Below are 18,625 nucleotides of genomic sequence, written 5' to 3' on the forward strand. Positions count from 1 at the left end.
CTGAGGACCGTTATCACTGATAACAGTTTCGGGAATTCCAAACCTGGAAAAAATAGTTTTCAAACCACTTATAACAGACGCCGCAGAAGTTGTAGTCAACGGGGTTACTTCTGGATATCCGGAGTAGTAGTCCACTGTTACCAAAAACATTTTTCGGTTCCAATAGAACAGGTCAGTTGCCACTTTCTGAAACGGATAAGAAGGAGCTTGGTGAGGTTCTAACGGTTGGCGTTGTTGCTGTGACCTGAATTTTGCACAAATGGCACAGGAAGAAACCAAACCAGATATGTCGTTGGATAACCCAGGCCAATATATACTTTCCCGAGCTCGTCCTTTGCATTTTACTTCACCCAAATGGCCTTCATGCACACGTTCTAAAAAATAACTGCGCATAGACATTGGAACAACTATTCGAGATCCACGAAACATAATACCGTCAACAACAGAAAGTTCATTTTTGACATCCCAAAAGGGTTTTGCTAAAACAGGACAAGCACGCTTATGTAAAGGCCAACCATTATTTACAAGACGCGTTACAATTTGCAACTGTTCGTCACATATGGTTTTACTTTGTAACTTTTGTTTAACTAATGGCATACAAGCAATAGCGGATACAATTAGATCTACATATTCACATACACTATGACAAGAAAGCGATTGAACGGACACACTGTTCTCCACACATCTTGATAACAAATCTGCTGTGTGCATGAATTTACCTGGAGTAAACTCTGCGGAGAAATGAAATCTTTGCAACCGGATCATTAGACGTTGAATGCGCAACGGACAGTTATTTAACTCCTTGAGAAACAACGCTATGAGAGGTTTGTGATCAGTTTCTACCACAAACTTCTGACCATAAACATACTGATAAAATCTTTCACATGCAAAGGTGATAGCAAGCAATTCTTTTTCAATTTGTGCATACCTTGTTTCAGCGGATGTTAAAGCTCTTGCCGCATAAGCCACTGGCTGCCACATGTTGTCATGCTGTTGCAAAATTACAGCTCCAAGTCCATGTTTAGATGCGTCTGCCGAAATTTTGATCGATTTCTTGGGGTCGAAAAACCGAAGTACTGGGGCAGTTGTGACCAGCCGTTTTAAATTCCTCCATTCCATTTCGTGTGCTTGCGTCCACTCCCAGTTGCTCCGTTTATGCAATAACAAACGCAAAGAAGATGTTTTAGTAGACAAGTCGGAAATGAAACGACCTAGGTACGTGACCATTCCCAAAAATTTCAGCAAGTCACCCTTAGACTGAGGACGCTTTAGTTGCTCTATTGCATGAACTTTATTTGGATCAGGTTGAACACCTGAAGCACTAACAACTTCACCAAGAAAAGTAATCTTGTCTACACCGAACACACATTTTTCCTTATTGAGTTTCAGATTATTGCGTTGCAAAACCGTTAACACATTTTTAAGCCTCATGTCATGTTCCTGCTTAGTTGAACCCCAAACCACAATATCGTCCATAGACGTTACAACGCCGTTCATGTGTTCAAACATCATGTACACCAACTTGTGAAACACTTCTGGCGCAGAACAAATGCCGAACGGCATGCGCAAAAATCTATACCGTCCAAACGGAGTGTTAAACGTACAAAGCTTAGAACTATCTTCATCCAACTTTACTTGCCAAAACCCAGACAAAGCGTCGAGTTTAGAAAATACTTTAGCATTTGAAAATTGACTAATAATTTCTTCTCTAGTCGGAAGACAGAAATGCTCACGCAAAATTGCTTTGTTTAAATCTCGCGGATCTAAGCAAACTCTTAGTTTTCCGTTTTTCTTTTCTACTATTACAAGAGAGTTCACCCACTTAGTTGGTTCTTCTATTCTTTTGATTACTTGCATGCTTTCCATTCTTTGTAGCTCCTGTTGTAGTTTGTTTTTAAGTGCAAATGGAGTTTTTCTGCTGGGACGGACTACGGGACAAACTCTGCTATCGGTCTTTATTCGGTGACAACCTGGAACACAACCCAACCCTTGAAATAAATCTGAAAAGCTGGACAGAAAATTTTGTTCGTCACTGACAATCGGTTCCAGTCTATTTATTAGGCCAAGAGTTACTGCCCCATTTAATCCTATAATAGGCAATGCATTAATCTCCACAACAACAAATGGTAGAGTAAATGATTGCTCTCTGTATTGAAGTGTTAAACTAATTGTCCCACAAACTGGAATATGGTGGCCCGTATATGAGATCAATCGAATATTAGTAGAAGAAACATATGGACGTTCCTGAAGTTTTTGAAAATCATTCCGTGACAAAATATTAACTTGGGCTCCCGTATCTATCTTAAAACGAAGTGTACATGAAAGCACAAAAATGTCAACAAGCCAATCTTTTGGTGAACTAGTAGTACTTACAGATTGCATGTTGTACGTCTGAATTGTATCCGCGCGTTGCGCTTGCGGGTGATTAGCTGCACTGCAACATCGAGCGAAGTGGTTTCTTCCACCACACTTCAAGCATCGCCTTCCCCAGGCAGGACACGCTCTGACGTCATGTCGCAAGGCACAGAATCTGCAAACTCGAGGCGCTGGTAATTGATTACCACGTGGTTCGCGTTGAACAGCATCCAAGCTAAAACTTTTAGAATTTGTTGATCGAAACATTGTCATTTGCGATCTTACTGTTTCGTTTGTTATGCACATTTTAATAGCTTTTTCAAGCGTTAGTTCCACTTTCCGCAGCAAACTTTGACGAAGTTGATCACACTTGATACCAATAATAATTTTGTCTCGGATTAATGAGTCGCAAAGTTCACCGAAATCACAGCTTTTAGACAGTTTTTTTAAATCGGTTATAAAAACATCTATTCTTTCACCATCATTTTGATTTCTAGAAAAAAACCTGTATCGCTCGCTGGTGATATTCTTCCTCGGACAACAGTAGCTTTCGAAGGCATTGACCACAGTTTCAAAGTGCATTTCTTGTCCTTCTTCAAATTTAAATGTTGAGTGGATGGTTTGACCTTGCTCTCCCAACACGTGGAGCAACATAGATGTTTTAACTGTTGCAGCCTTTCCGTCATAACCAACAGCTGTCAAATAAAGCCTAAATCCCCTAATAAACTTAACCCAGTTTTGTGACACATTGCCACTCCATTGCATAGCTTCCGGCAGTGAGAACGAACCTTCCATTTTATTTGAAAAACCACTTCTGACACCATGTCATGAACGCACACACCTTTAAGCGGTTACCTGTATTGACTGCCACGTTTAAGACGCGGTACACGGTTATATACGAAACGTGACGTCATAACTCAGGGACGACATCTAGCGGTAAATACATACATCACAGGCTCTTACTAAATAATACGAATATTCGCTTTGTTGTACATATCCCCTACAGATGTTAAAATTCACGAGAAAATTGAAGTCACACTAATAAAATAGAAAATGCATCCATTGTAAGGTGATTCGCTCGGAAGGATAAATTTTGAGATTCGAAAAGGACATGTTTGTTTAATAACAATGTTTTGGGCCTATTTTCGCTCAGAAAATTAACTGTAGGGCGAAATATGAAATAATTGATGTATCGTGCTTTTTCAGAACTACACTGCTTAAGCAGTAAATTTGATATATGCTGGACAATTATAAGCACTAAAACAAAATCTGTGCCACATTTGGATGATGTTGTAATAGACTTGTTATTATCCGGTTAACCGGATAGCTAAATTCAAAATATCCGTATATATCCGTTATCCGGATAGTGGAAATTATTGATATCCGAACCAACCCTAATTAGGACGGAAATTGCGTAAAACGTGGAGTACCTGTGTGTTTTATACATTTCTACACTTTAGTTAGTTTCTTACAGTGACGTAATAGAGTTGGCTTTAAGATAAACAGAAAAACTGTTGAAGTGCTAAAAACTTATTTAGGTATACAAGTGATAAAGCAATGAAATTAGTGTCAAAAGGTGGTTGCCTTATACAGCTGACTTGTGGCCGAGTTTGTTTATGCGTTTAAAATAAAATCATTGTTTTCTTTGATCTTTGGCACGTAGATTTTAAAGGCAAGTAAAAAAAGTTTTTCCATAAACATGTTTTATTAAAGTTTATTGCATGAGAGTTTTTACGTGATAAAAATAACTCGCGTTAACGTCGCGCAAAAGAATGAGATTTAACATGCCGTACAGATTTCATTTCATTATGTTTGCACAAAACAAACCCTTGTTTAAGCTTGTTTGATTTATAGATTTAGTTAGCAAACAAACTGCAATGTCTTTTGGATGTATTGTGTTGCGAGATTAAATTCATTTATGACCCAACATGCTTGGACTTACTTTAATGTTTGCAGTTTTCTCTGCAAATCAGTGTAGCGGCGGTCTGACATCAGCACAGGGTAAGTTTACATATTGGTTTGTTTAATTTAGCAATGTACATCCTTTTCTCACTATTCCGTCCTTATTATAGGTTTTTAATTGTTTTACCAAATGTCTCCGGCTGTCCCTTATTTTCATGAAGAAGATTTCTGCTATACTTTATCTGTAAATGTGTGTTTAGTTTATTTCAATCGACAACGTTGAAACGTTATAGAGCACCAAAAACAAATGGTTTAGCGCAGTGTTCTTTAACCTGTGGGTCGCGACCCTCCAAAACTTGAGGTCGCCTAAACTTTTCCTGGGGTCATAATAAATTCAATTTATTGGCGTTTAAATTTATTACCAAAAAGTGATATGTTTTTGTTCTAGTTCGCAACCTTTTGCTCACGTTTTGCAGTACAGCTACGTAGCCTACCTTGTCCTACAATCTATAATCACGCTGAATACTACTATTTGAAGTCTACTAGAAAATTAAGCGGGCAAATTTACATGAAATGGTTTCAGTTTCGGCATTACTTGAAACATTTCTCTCCCCATCGGAAAAAATGAGGTCGCATGTAAATGCTGATTTAATTTTCCACTGATTTAGCGCACTAAACGTTGGTGGCACTAATCGAGGGCCCTAGAAGCTAACAATTCGTGTTAGGAAAGAGGGTGGATGAAAAATGAAAGACACGATCGCGACACGATGAAAAATCACGCAAAGAAACCCTACTAAATTTTATTGTCAATCAAACTTTTGTATGTTGTCTCAAATAATATCCTCGGTCGCAGGTTGTTCGCTCTTGTTTTTTTTTGCACGGCGATATGGATCGTCAAACGACCAATCAAAGAATTAAAATAAACTTAAAAAGTCTCCACGCGTCTGGTACTATAAACTTTATAGTATAAAGTAAACAACTAAACAGTGTATAATTGTATATCATCTGAAAATATGCGAAAGAGCTGCACAATGGCAAATTGAAATTTGCGTGTGTGTTTTAATGGTAATGTGTCTAAAACACTTACACATTTTTTCGCCATAAAAGATAAAAAATGATGAAGGGTTAAATGATGAAAGAAAAACACATCGGTTGCGTACAAGTTCTGATGATATTTTTAGGCGCGAAGAAGCTTGTCTGCGGACTGTTCAGTCGGTAAAATCCACGGTAGGCTACAGTTGTCAATACGTTTCTCTGGAACTTTATTTAACATGGCGCAGTGACAATATATGTCAACTACTGTTGTTACAAACAAAAGATAACCCAAGTTTATTTATTTTGTTCAGCACCCTTTGCGGTTACTTCTGTGGAAAATTATGGCTTGTATTTCTTTAACAAATCATTGTCGAAAACCGAGGCCGACACCGAGTGTCAACTTCAAGAATCCTACCTTGTTCGAATAAAAACTCAAAGAATACAAACAGCCATAGAAGGTGTTATTCGTCCTTTAGTAAGCTCTACTGAGGCAACTGCACCTGCACCGGCAAACAGGTACTTCTCAAGTTATTGGTGTGGAGCATCAAACCTGGTAGACAAACCAAACAGTGCCACCGTTGTTTGGGATGACTCCACCCCTTCAACTTACACAAACTGGTACGCAAGAGAACCAAGTTCTGCAAATGAAAGGTGCGTGATCGTTTCCGCTGTTAACACATATATGTCCGCATGGGGAGACCATCAGAATTTATTAGGAAAGTGGCTGGATTTTCCTTGCTCCTTAAAACTGAAGTTCTACATTTGTCAAAAAGGTAAATATTTGCCCAAAAGACTCCAATTTGTCGCTGTAAAATAAAAATAATGCTCCCTCTTTGCAGAGTTAATTGTAAAAGATTTCACAGACGTGGTAGCTGAAAAATTTACTCAAGTGTTTTTCTCGGGAAAGGCATGGTTTGTTGGAACTATGCGGGCTACTGTTCTCCATGCCAATAAAAACACCAGTAAAAATAATTTGGGTTCATCATCGGGTACACATAAAAGCTTCAATTACTCCATTGCTGTTCAATCTATTTTTGATGCTGGAAACTATTCATTGGTTCTTTCTGGAAAACTTTCTTCTTCATCATCAACAGTTTCACAAACAGTCGAATATACTGTTTATGGTATGTGTAAGGCATTTTAGCATTGTTGCATGATTTCTTTTACAAAAAAACATGTTCTGAATTTTGTAAAAAAATCATGTTCTAGTACCAGCAAACATTTCTCTGACTTCTTCCAACATCACTGTCGGAAAAAATAGAAGTAATGCCTTCATTGACTGTGTTTCATTTGGTTACAGTATTCCGTCAGCTGTGTGGTACAAGTGAGTATTGTGAATGTTACTCAGAAAGAATAGTGTGATTTGCATTCATTTTATATGCAGAGGTGCAACTCCATTGCCACAAGTTTCTTCCTCAGCTGTGTTTCAAAGTGTGATAAGTTTGGGTTACTCTGTAGTTTCTAGACTGAATTTTACTAATGCTACAAGGAAAGATTCAGGAGTGTATGTATGCAAAGCAAAAAATTTTGTTGGATCTAATTTCACTGCTGAAAGAAAGACAGAAGCAAAAGCTTATGTTTTTGGTAATGGTGATTCTTGGGTTTGTATGTAAGCATACAGTACATAGCACACTTTTTATTTTTCAGTTGAGTATGCACCAATTTTCAATTCTTCCGTTCCTCAAAACAGAGAAAATGTCCCTTTTGCCAAACAACTAAACCTAAGCTGCACATTTCATGGTGCACCATTACCAACAATCTACTGGAGTGTTAAGGGCATTAACGTTGTTGCAGGCAATCCTGGGCTGCCTATTTACACACTAATGAACTACCAGGGTTATCAAACAACATCCACAATTGTCATATATAATTCTGTTATTTTGGGACCAAAAGCAAATCTTTCGTGTCATTCAAAGACTGTGTATGGAACAACTGATCCAATATATTTTACATTAGGTACAAAAAGTGAAACTGGCTTGCTTAGAAAGAATGTCACATCAAAACGTAACAATTTCTATTTTTGTAGATTTGGACTATTTTGATGCAAGATATTACTGGTTTGCTCCTGTTAAAAAAAATTTCACAAATGCCCGGTGTGTTTGCCAAATATATAATGGAGATCTGGCTATTATAACCAATAACAAAACTCAGAAGTTTATCCAAAACAAAGGAGCATTTTATGCTAATCGTAGTGGGTGGATGACAGATACAAAATCAGGTATGGTTAATAAAATGTTAAGTATTCAACAAAACAATACATTTTGTATTCAACAGAAAAAGTGCTTTGTCTTTGTAATAATTATAGTCTAATTCCAAAGAGTGGCAAATTTCACCTTAATATGTTTTTTTTACCACTGTGCTTGTTCATTGACTTTTGGCATGGAAGGATTAATTTTTCTACCACTGTGCTTGTTCATTGACTTTTGGCATGGAAGGATTAATGAACCTGGATTTGGCAGGAAAAGTTCATAAATTTTGTATGCCTAATGAAAATAGTTGGTTTAATTTAAATTTCCTTTGTAATCCATTCTCCTAACATGTTTGACTTTGTAATCAGCTCCTAACATGTTTGACATATTTTGCACATGATTCATACTACTACTCCTCACCAATAGAAAGTAACATGTTTGACATGTACTATTTATCACCAATAGAAGTCTGGTTGTAAAGTTACAACTTGTTACATTAGGATGCAGCTTTTCATGTTGTCATTTAGATTCTGTGGGGTGTCAAGAGTTTTATGAAATAAAGTTCATGGTGGCCTCAAGTGCAAACAAAGTGCAACAACAACCAAATTGTACAACATGTATTAAATTGTTAGTTGGGTTCCAAATTTGATGCAGTAAGCGATCCGCAGCCTGGGGTTACCAATACAAAGTTATGCGACAGAACACTCAATAATTAAAACTCTGCAAATCCTACAAACTTAAGTGGAAGGTGCATAAGCTTCTGTGAACTATTTGCAAAACATTTGAATATATTATGTAGTATAAATAACAGGGAGTCGAACCGGAGCCGAACCCGCGAACCCATTCGAGTGGTTAATCTCATTAAACCCGAACCGCTAATTACGATTTTCTAAAAAACTCGAACCGGAGTTCATATTTTGTTAGGCGTTGGACCCGAACCGGAACCGAACCAGTAAAAATGCTGTCTGTTTTACATTTCACGATTTTTTTCAAAACAGCGCACTGAAGAATACACGACATAATACTTATATGGCGTGTCAAAAATAACAGTGCACTGGCACTTTTCGTTTGGAGTTTGATAAGGCCAGGTAGATAATGGGTAGAATTAAATTAAAACGAGTAAAAATTTGAACCGGTTTAAAAATCGCATAAATAATGTAATGACTACAATACTGTAATACCCTTTTTGAAAAAGACTAATTCCCCCTAGGTCATTGAAACTGTGATTCCCAACTTATAATAAATAAATTCTTTGAAAAACAACCCTTGCAAGAGCAAGCAAGATGCACAATGTTTTTGTTTTGTACAGTGTTTGCATCTTGGTTGTGTTTTTGTCGCTGAAATATGACCATAAGTACAAACTCACCATTGCATTGTTTCCTTTTTTCGTTTGTTATGTTTGCCTCTACTAATTTTGCACACTTTTTAAGATATTTATCTTTATGACACACTTGTTTGCAAGTGTCAAATACATGGAAATTAAATCTGATGCATTCTTTGCATCATATACAATAAAGCTGTTTTCATGCAATTTTGTTTTCGTTTGCAGCCTTTGTAGGAGCTGAGCGTAAAAATGGTACTCTGGTTTGGTTCAATGACACACCACTCGGTAATTATTAAACATTCTGTAAATAAAAAGACAATATTATGTGGTTTTACACAATTTTTGTAAAACTAATTTCATTTTAACTTTTGGTATATTCGACTAAAATATGGATACTACTTTATTTATATTGTACATTCCCAGTGTAATTATTTTGCAGATGAGACATTTACACAATGGTCTATAGGACAACCAAAAAAACACCCATGTGTAGTTCTTTCAAACAAAGATAGTGACAACCCAAGATTTTCATGGAGAACTGGCCATTGTACCAACAAACGCTACTTTGTATGTCAGTTTAAAGGTAATGATTGAAAACTCAAATAGAATATCTCATGCTTAAAATCATGTTCATTTTTCTTCAGATGACTTTATTGTTTTTTTTTACATGAATTAATTTCTAAAAACAACATAATATTTTGCTTTTGTTTTAAGCTCAACCTGTTACATTTCTACCATCACATCCTGTAAGTTGTGCTGCAAATCAACTTTCAGTTAGATGGAAAGATATGACTGTTTTCACTGGCAAAATTACCTTTAACTTGCATGCAATCACTAATGTCTTGGGAGGAATTCAAACAGTGTACAATAAAACAGAAACAATCAATTCCACTGACAATCATGAATACCAAATTTTGTTGGGTAATTTGAAAACACAGGATTATCGCATCCAGGTAATCTTACATTATAAGATGCTTATGTACTCATGGACTTATGTCTGATTATGCTAAGGTGGTTTTGTTTCCACAAATATGGAATTTTCCTGTGCCTATGGAGACAGTTTTGTCAACCAGAATAGCTGTTGCTGACCAAGCTAGAAACCTTTCTTTTACATTGAATGTGCAAACATGTGTCATCATATGGATGTGGCCAACAAACATTAACAAGATAGAAATTACAGGGTACAAGGTAGGTTGTAATTTACTACTGTGGATAAATTAGGTTAAACGCTTTTCTGCTGGGAAATATGCATGTAAGGAATTCTTAGACTTATTGATTGAGTTTGTGATTACAGCACTTAATACTGGTGATTCTGATACCTGTTTGTGATCATTGATGTAACAAAACCCACATCACTTTAAGCAAAAAGAATGGGGTGACAGATTTTGTGATATTTCAATTGTTTAAAACGATACTCATTAGATCTTTGTTAACTATTACTTTTTATGGGTCCCCTTCCCTGAAGGGGACACATATTGTTTTTGTCCGTATTTTTTTTTTCTTTTTTTCTTTTTTCTGTCTAACGCTGGTTTGTAACGCTCGTTTGGTCAAGAAAGAGTGCTTCAAATTTATTCAAATTTGGACATATGTTAGATATTAATCCAAACTTGGTCCACATGAAGTTTGACCCCAAATTACCCAGCGGTTCACCCACAGGCCCCCGAAACGTAAAATTTTTAACGCTGGTCTGTAACGCTCGTTTAGTGAAGAAAGCGTACTTCAAATTTATTGAAATTTGGACATATGTTAGATATTAATTCAAACTTGGTCAACCAGAAGTTTGACCCCAAATTACCCAGCGGTTCACCCACAGGCCCCCGAAACGTAAAATTTTTAACGCTGGTTTGTAACGGTCGTTTAGTAAAGAAAGAGTGCTTCAAATTTATTCAAATTTGGACATATGTTAGATATTAATCTGAACTTGATCCACCTGAAGTTTGACCCCGAATGACCCAGCGACACACCCACAGACCCCCGAAACGTAAATGTGTCTAACGCTCGTTTGGTCAAGAAAGACACTGTAGGCAGAAGTCCCAAGAGAGTACGTTTACGAATAATAGGGCAGAGCGGGAGGGCTCAGCTTGACGTCGGACAGACGTTTTACGAGACGTCGTTTCGGTGATTAGAAATCAGCTGTTTTGCACAGCAATGCATGTCGTTTTATTAAGTTATCACTCACATTTTCAGTTTTGGCAAAGGTTTCACACCTATGACGCGATTTAAACCTAATAAGCGTGCTTCGGTTTCGTATAATGTCAAGCAAAACTTTGTTAAACAAACTAAATATGAAAAAATAAACTTGACTTTTTTGCAAGATAAAAGTTTTTTTTAAATGCTCGTTGTTAGGTTGGCCGCTGCATGACCACGGGTTACTTAAGGTCAATTAGTAGGTATTACTAACACAGTTCAGAACTTTCTTTCGCCATAACGTAGCGTTTTTTGTTTTTTTTTGAATCAAATACTCAAGGCATGTATAAATTAGGTCAAACGGTGTTGTTGAACACCAAGGACGGCGTGCTATTGAAAACGGTGTCAAAAGGTCAAACAGTCGTTTGGTGTGTGCACCCTAAAGGTTACTACAGGTCAATGGTACTCGTTTTGCGAAACAAAGTTAAATGAAAAACTCGTTTTGCGAAACAAAGTTAAATGAAAAGTTATGTATACACTTGCAGCAAATCGTATTTTAATTGTCTGTAACACAACTGTTACAGCTTTCTAGAAAAAAATTGTGTTTAAAACCCGACCTTGGACGACAATATCTGGGTCAAAGCAAGAGATTAAATTGAAAGTATTTGTTTCGTTCTTTTTTAATGCTTTTGTAATTATACGACAATAATAGTGCAAAAAAATCCAACAAAATTTTTCATTGTTGGGTTAACGCTTTCTAAAAATTTGTTCTTAAGAATTTAAAAATCACCGCAACATTTGTTTACCGTAAATCCGCACAAACACGCGTGTGGGGACCCATTAGTTTTTGTTTACAAAAACAATCATATGTGTAGATCAAATGATGTGTATAGTAAATTGGTAAATATCGTATAGAATATATAAAATGGAAGTATATCAGAAAGCCACCATTCTAGTTGTAAATGTATTTAGTTATATTTTGTATGTTTGGAATTTTTTTTAGCATTGTAAAGATTGCACTTTGCACCTACTGATATTTAGCTGAAAAGTGTTATTGCAATAAATTGTTTATGATTTTTTACAGCTGAATATAACAAAAAAACTGAGTTTGTTTGCATCCAACTTCTCATCACTTGCAACATGGCAAGAACAGCAAATTTTTAATGTATTTATGAAAAACGTAACGGATCTGAACCACAGTCACAATGTCACTATGTTGCCAAATCAAATGCTTTCTATAACTTTACAAGTAATGACTTGTTCCAGTGATGGAGTGCCAGTGTTTACACACAGAAATTGTGTTACTTCACCAAAAGGTTATTATGGGTCCCCTTCCCTGAAGGGGACACATATTGTTTTTGTCCGTATTTTTTTTTTCTTTTTTTCTTTTTTCTGTCTAACGCTGGTTTGTAACGCTCGTTTGGTCAAGAAAGAGTGCTTCAAATTTATTCAAATTTGGACATATGTTAGATATTAATCCAAACTTGGTCCACCTGAAGTTTGACCCCAAATTACCCAGCGGTTCACCCACAGGCCCCCGAAACGTAAAAATTTTAACGCTGGTTTGTAACGCTCGTTTAGTGAAGAAAGCGTGCTTCAAATTTAATGAAGTTTGGACATATGTTAGAAATTAATCCAAACTTGGTCCACCAGAAGTTTGACCCCAAGTTACCCAGCGGTTCACCCACAGGCCCCCGAAACGTAAAATTTTTAACGCTGGTTTGTAACGCTCGTTTAGTAAAGAAAGAGTGCTTCAAATTTATTCAAATTTGGACATATGTTTAATATTAATCTGAACTTGGTCCACCTGAAGTTTGACCCCGAATGACCCAGCGACACACGCTCGTTTGGTCAAGAAAGACACTGTAGGCAGAAGTCCCAAGAGAGTACGTTTACGAATAATAGGGCAGAGCGGGAAGGCTCAGCTTGACGTCGGACAGACGTTTTACGAGACGTCGTTTCGGTGATTAGAAATCAGCTGTTTTGCACAGCAATGCTATGTCGTTTTATTAAGTTATCACTCACATTTTCAGTTTCGGCAAAGGTTTCACACTTATGACGCGATTTAAACCTAATAAGCGTGCTTCGGTTTCGTATAATGTCAAGCAAAACTTTGTTAAACAAACTAAATATAAAAAAATAAACTTGACTTTTTTACAAGATAAAAGTTTTTTTAAATGCTCGTTGTCAGGTTGGCCGCTGCATGACCACGGGTTACTTAAGGTCAATTAGTAGGTATTACTAACACAGTTCAGAACTTTCTTTCGTCATAACGTAGCGTTTTTTTTTTTTTTGAATCAAATACCCAAGGCATGTATAAATTAGGTCAAACGGTGTTGTTGAACACCAAGGACGGCGTGCTATTAAAAAAGGTGTCAAAAGGTCAAACAGTCGTTTGGTGTGTGCATCCTAAAAGGTTACTACATGTCAATGGTACTCGTTTTGCGAAACAAAGTTAAATGAAAAACTCGTTTTACGAAACAAAGTTAAGCAAGAGATTAAATTGAAAGTATTTGTTTCGTACTTTTTTAATGTTTTTGTAATTATACGACAATAATAGTGCAAAAAAATACAACAAAATTTTTCATTGTTGGGTTAATGCTTTCTCAAAATTTGTTTTAAGAATTTAAAAATCACCGCAACATTAGTTTACCGTAAATCCGCACAAACACGCGTGTGGGGACCCATTAGTTTTTGTTTACAAAAACAATCATATGTGTAGATCAAATGATGTGTATAGTAAATTGGTAAATATCGTATAGAATATATAAAATGGAAGTATATCAGAAAGCCACCATTCTAGTTTTATTTTGTTTTTTTTTAGCCTGCCATGTTCGCTACTTGAATAAATCATTTTTCCAGTGAAACTTAGTAACCTAAGCACCATTTTTCAATGACCTTGTGCTTAAAATAAAAAATAATAATGAATAAATATTGTCTATTACAATCATGCTAAAATGAAACAAATAACTCAAAGTAATTTTTGCAGAACCAGATTTTGTTCCTTCAATAAAAAGATCCAATTCTGCATTATCAGTCATTGTTTCCCCTGTGAATGAATTTAATGGACCTGTCAGGTACGTAAAATTGCTTTCCTATATTATTTGTGGTTAGTTAAAACAAAATCAGATAAACAATTTTTAGCTGCTACTTTGTTGTTGGTATGGATGCTGGAAGTACAAACAATTCATTGCAACAAATACATACTTGGACAGAGTTACAAAGTATTTTATTAGGAAACATCCCTTATTGGCATTGTGCTTTTGCTATACGAAGGCAAGTTTATTATGGGTCCCCTTCCCTGAAGGGGACACATATTGATTTTACTCAAAATGTTGTTGTTTTTTTTCTTCTTTTTTTTTCTCCCCAAAGTTTGTCCGACTCGTTTTTCCATCAAATCCTTGATGGATTTGGATAAAATTTACACAGATGGTAGATGTAGTTATGTAGATGTGCATCCCACTTTGCTTTTTGTTGATAACCCCAGTATTTACCCCGCTAGCCGTCTAAAATTGGTATTTTTCCCCGAAGTTTGTCCGACTCGTTTTTCCATCAAATGTTTGATGGATTTGGCTGAAATTTACACAGATGGTAGATGTAGTTATGTAGATGTGCATCCCACTTTGTTTTTGTTGATAACCCCAGTATTTACCCCGCTAGCCCCCTAAAATGGGTATTTTCCCCCGAAGTTTGTCCGACTCGTTTTTCTATCAAATGCTTGATGGATGTGGCTGAAATTTACACAGATGGTAGATGTAGTTATGTAGATGTGCATCCCACTTTGTTTTTGTTGATAACCCCAGTATTTACCCCGCTAGCTCCCTAAAATGGGTATTTTTTCCCCGAAGTTTGTCCGACTTGTTTTTCCATCAAATGTTTGATGGATTTGGCTGAAATTTACACAGATGGTAGATGTAGTTATGTAGATGTGCATCCCACTTTGTTTTTGTTGATAACCCCAGTATTTACCCCGCTAGCCCCCTAAAATGGGTATTTTCCCCCGAAGTTTATCCGACTCGTTTTTCTATCAAATGTTTGATGGATTTGGCTGAAATTGACATAGATGGTAGATGTAGTTATGTAGATGTGCATCCCACTTTGTTTTTGTTGATAACCCCAGTATTTATCCCGCTAGCCCCCTAAAATGGGTATTTCCCCCGGAAGTTTGTCCGACTCGTTTTTCTATCAAATGTTTGTTGGATTCAGCTGAAATTTACACAGATGGTAGATATAGTTATGTAGATGTGCATCCCACTTTGTTTTTGTTGATAACCCCAGTATTTACCCCGCTAGACCCCTAAAAGGGGTGAGTTTGTAAACAATGTCAGAATTGGCTAAAATTTGGATAGCTTGTAAAGTATGCCAATTATCGTTATTGCGCCATTGCAGTTCGGGGTTGTTAACAACCCTTTGATGTCAGAAACATTAACGGTTGTTGCTCAAAACACCTCTACTGGTTGAAATTTTAAATGTTGGCAGATTGGACTGAAATTTTGCAGTACTATTGATTGAGTCACTGTGGTTTCCTACTTTTAAGTTTGTGTGTGTTGAACCTCCATTAGTTATCCTACTAGCCCCCTAAAATGATTTTTTAAATTTAAATAGTTTTTACTCCATATAGCATATTTAAATATGCACAGTACCAATCACTGTGTTTGTCTTCACAATACCAAACTTACTTATTGTTATCTATTAAAATGCATTATCTACAACTTTGCATATGTGGGGACCCATGAGTTTTTGCTTGCAGAAACAACTAAGGTTATAAAAGACAGTGGCTAATATGGGACCCAATACAAAATAAGCATAGGAAATATATTTATGTTTTAAAATAGATCATAGTGTATGTGCAAGGGCAATATGTGCTAAGCCACCCTTCTAGTTTTGTTAGTGTTTACGTTGTGTCATTTTAAAACAGTTTTCTTGTAGATTTACAGGTGATCCTGTCACAAAAATTATTGGTGACAAAACAATTTCAACATGTGATGTCAAAACTGACTTAAATTCCAACCTTATGCAGACACACACATGCGAAAATCCAGTTTTGACCCAAAACAAGTTGTACAAGTTTGTATTTCAACTAATATTTCACCTAAAAAGTGAAATTGTGTTGTCTGACCAATTTATATATGTGTGTAGGTTTATGGTAATCACCACAACTGCAGTGGAAAGTGCTGTTGCAGTTAAAGCGAGTCCATTTGTTGAAATAAGTGCAAATGTCATGAATTCTTCAACGCTTACAGGTTAATAATGCTTCAACCCCTTTATTTGAGCTAAACATATCCTTATATCCTTGAAACTTTCAACTTTCTTTTTCAGGGCTAGTTATAGGAATTTCCATTGCTGTATTCCTTCTTATTACTATTGTTGGATTGGTGATCTTTTTCAGGTATATATTAAAAAACAGTTTGGTAAATTGTTTATCATTTTTTTCTGAAAATAATCTCCTTGCCTAAAGAAAGTTGGTCGTTAACTGTGTAGGTCAAATTGATGTAGGCCAACCAGACAAATAGACACCCTAATCCTTTTTTTGGTAGGACACGGATATCTATTATACAATCGGACCAAAGAGTAAATGCAATTGCCCTTGACTACAGAAACCAAGGTCTTTCTGAAGGTAAGGCTCGCCAGTGACAAAAAATGTAATTTTATCTTTTCCCAAATCAGCTGAAATGTTCTTTACTTCCGCGTTGCATTTAGAACTGCAAAGAAATGAAACGTTGTATGAGAATGTGTCATCTGACATCGGTCGAACCATGGCAGTTTCTAAATTGCTGGAGAGATATGACACCTATTCACGCGATGCCGTGACCTACAATACCCAGTTTAAGGTAAAGCTGTGCTGTTTACGGTATTATTTAGATGTGTCCATAGTTCAACAGCTTGGACTATTTTGAATCTATGTAATTTTGTTAGCTGCTGTAAATCATGAAATTTTAAAGGCCTGTAATCCTTTGTTTACTGTCGTGTATGTTTTGCATGTACCCCTTTTCCCGTTAGGAGTTAAAGGAAACCCAAGATAAAATGTCGCTGGATAAAAGCGTCGCAACCGATACACGGAACAAGGAGAGAAACCGATACCAACATATTCTTCCGTGTGAGTTGAATCTCTTAGCCTTGGTGGCAATTGAAAAATCTGTTAGCTTTGCTTGCAATGTAACAAACAGCTAAGAACACATGGATCCACATTTCACACAGTGCTTCCATTGCCACTGCGAATTTCGTAGTTTAAACGTAGTTTAATAAAAACAAAAAACAAATGATTGCTATTTGAAAGAAATCGCAGTAGCCTTTTAAACCGTTTGCTGCTTTTTTAACAGACGACTTTAATCGTGTGAAGCTTGAAGGTGGAAATGCGGAAAACAACGACTACATTAACGCATCTTTCATCAATGTAAGTTTTACTTTACTTGTGGATTCTGTGTAATATATTCAACTGGCAGCGGTAAAGCACTTTTGGACAGACAAAGATGTGATTTATTTTTGACCTGGAACAATAAAGAATAATTTAAGATCACTATTTGCTTGCATGATGGGGTTATTTATTCATTTTTTTGTATGGTATGCTATTATGTAAACAGTGACACGAATATCGTTTATTCCATTTATTAAAGTTTGTTACATTAAACAAATGTGATGTAAGAACGTAGCTTTGTATATCGACATGAGTAAGAGTTGCATGAACTCGTGAAGTTAATTGACTTGCGCATTGTCGGCGGTTGTGCTTGTCCTCTAACGACTTTCGATTTAACAAGCTTGGCTACCCTAATCACACAATTTCCATCTTTATCAACATAACAAGGGAAAACTCTAATGGCGATATCAAATGCACAGGGTTATGATGGAAATGTCAAGTTTATAGCAGCTCAAGGACCTCGTCCGGTCACTGTTCAAGATTTCTGGCAAATGATTTGGGAACAAAACTGCAAGGCAATTGTTATGCTGACAAACGTTTTCGAAAAAACAAAGGTAATACAGTGGTAAACCATTAAAACATAGCATACCAAAGCACAGCAAGCAATGTATTGTTTTTTTAAATATTGTGCTTTATATATTATTGCTTTTCTCTACACACTTTCTGTTTTCGTGTCTTGGTCTTGGTTAAGATAGAACTAAGCGGACGCAAGTTTTTGACAATTTCGACTAATGCCCGAAATTTATGACTTAAATGTAAATTACAGTGAAGTATGGCGGAGATGAAATTCCGACCCGAATCCGCCTCGATTTTTTTTCAAAACTCAAGTCCGGCCCCTCGTACAGCTTTGATCTTTTTTATATATCTTTAATAAATTTGGTGTCGCAGAAAATGTGCGAGAAATATTGGCCTGAACTGAACGAAAATCTTCGGTTCGGGAAATACGCAGTGAAGACAGACCAGGAAGAAAGTTATGGCAGCTACATCGTTCGTTCCATCACCATCTCCAGAAGTGACTTATCGGTAATTTCGGGGCTGCTATATTTTACTTGGCTTACTGGGTTGAATTAAAATATACTCAGTTCTCAACGAAGCAGTTCTCACCTCAAAATTTGTAGTTTTAAATAGTTTAACTTTTATTACGTAATTATGGGTCCCCTTCCCTGAAGGGGACACATATTGATTTTACTCGATTGTGTTTTGTTTTTTTCTTTTTGTTTTTCTTGTTTTTTTTCTGCCCAAAGTTTGTCCACCTCGTTTTGCCTTGAAATGTTTGAT

At 36.4% G+C, this 18,625-nt stretch overlaps 1 protein-coding gene and 1 pseudogene across 5 annotated transcripts in view; one reads left to right on the forward strand and one right to left on the reverse strand.

Moving 5' to 3' along the window:
• LOC145202667 (uncharacterized) overlaps positions 1 to 18,625 on the forward strand; it is a 54,121-nt gene that overhangs the window by 27,882 nt on the left and 7,614 nt on the right. The window contains exons 1-23 of one of the 4 annotated variants that reach the window (XM_080075678.1): positions 5,403 to 5,484; positions 5,604 to 6,065; positions 6,132 to 6,416; positions 6,502 to 6,616; positions 6,677 to 6,876; positions 6,940 to 7,248; positions 7,319 to 7,510; positions 9,031 to 9,090; positions 9,245 to 9,388; positions 9,520 to 9,758; positions 9,817 to 9,993; positions 12,017 to 12,248; positions 13,922 to 14,009; positions 14,077 to 14,208; positions 15,862 to 15,999; positions 16,072 to 16,175; positions 16,252 to 16,321; positions 16,470 to 16,549; positions 16,633 to 16,763; positions 16,933 to 17,029; positions 17,253 to 17,326; positions 17,767 to 17,901; positions 18,236 to 18,370. In XM_080075678.1, the coding sequence (XP_079931804.1) occupies positions 5,975 to 6,065; positions 6,132 to 6,416; positions 6,502 to 6,616; positions 6,677 to 6,876; positions 6,940 to 7,248; positions 7,319 to 7,510; positions 9,031 to 9,090; positions 9,245 to 9,388; positions 9,520 to 9,758; positions 9,817 to 9,993; positions 12,017 to 12,248; positions 13,922 to 14,009; positions 14,077 to 14,208; positions 15,862 to 15,999; positions 16,072 to 16,175; positions 16,252 to 16,321; positions 16,470 to 16,549; positions 16,633 to 16,763; positions 16,933 to 17,029; positions 17,253 to 17,326; positions 17,767 to 17,901; positions 18,236 to 18,370 (3,228 nt within the window). In that variant the 5' untranslated portion in view covers positions 5,403 to 5,484; positions 5,604 to 5,974. Of the gene's footprint in view, positions 1 to 5,402; positions 5,485 to 5,603; positions 6,066 to 6,131; positions 6,417 to 6,501; positions 6,617 to 6,676; positions 6,877 to 6,939; positions 7,249 to 7,318; positions 7,511 to 9,030; positions 9,091 to 9,244; positions 9,389 to 9,519; positions 9,759 to 9,816; positions 9,994 to 12,016; positions 12,249 to 13,921; positions 14,010 to 14,076; positions 14,209 to 15,861; positions 16,000 to 16,071; positions 16,176 to 16,251; positions 16,322 to 16,469; positions 16,550 to 16,632; positions 16,764 to 16,932; positions 17,030 to 17,252; positions 17,327 to 17,766; positions 17,902 to 18,235; positions 18,371 to 18,625 lie in introns of those variants that run through there. The other 3 variants (XM_080075680.1, XM_080075679.1, XM_080075681.1) reach the window with 3 other exon arrangements.
• Positions 1,917 to 3,304, reverse strand: LOC145239294 (uncharacterized; annotated as a pseudogene). The gene is made up of 2 exons (XR_013862269.1): positions 2,374 to 3,304; positions 1,917 to 1,970 (listed from the first exon to the last, which is right to left on the reverse strand). The product of XR_013862269.1 is annotated as an uncharacterized LOC145239294 (transcript).

Source organism: Phallusia mammillata, chromosome 7 (assembly GCF_965637545.1).
Source record: "Phallusia mammillata chromosome 7, kaPhaMamm4.hap1.1, whole genome shotgun sequence".
Lineage (NCBI taxonomy): Eukaryota > Metazoa > Chordata > Ascidiacea > Phlebobranchia > Ascidiidae > Phallusia > Phallusia mammillata.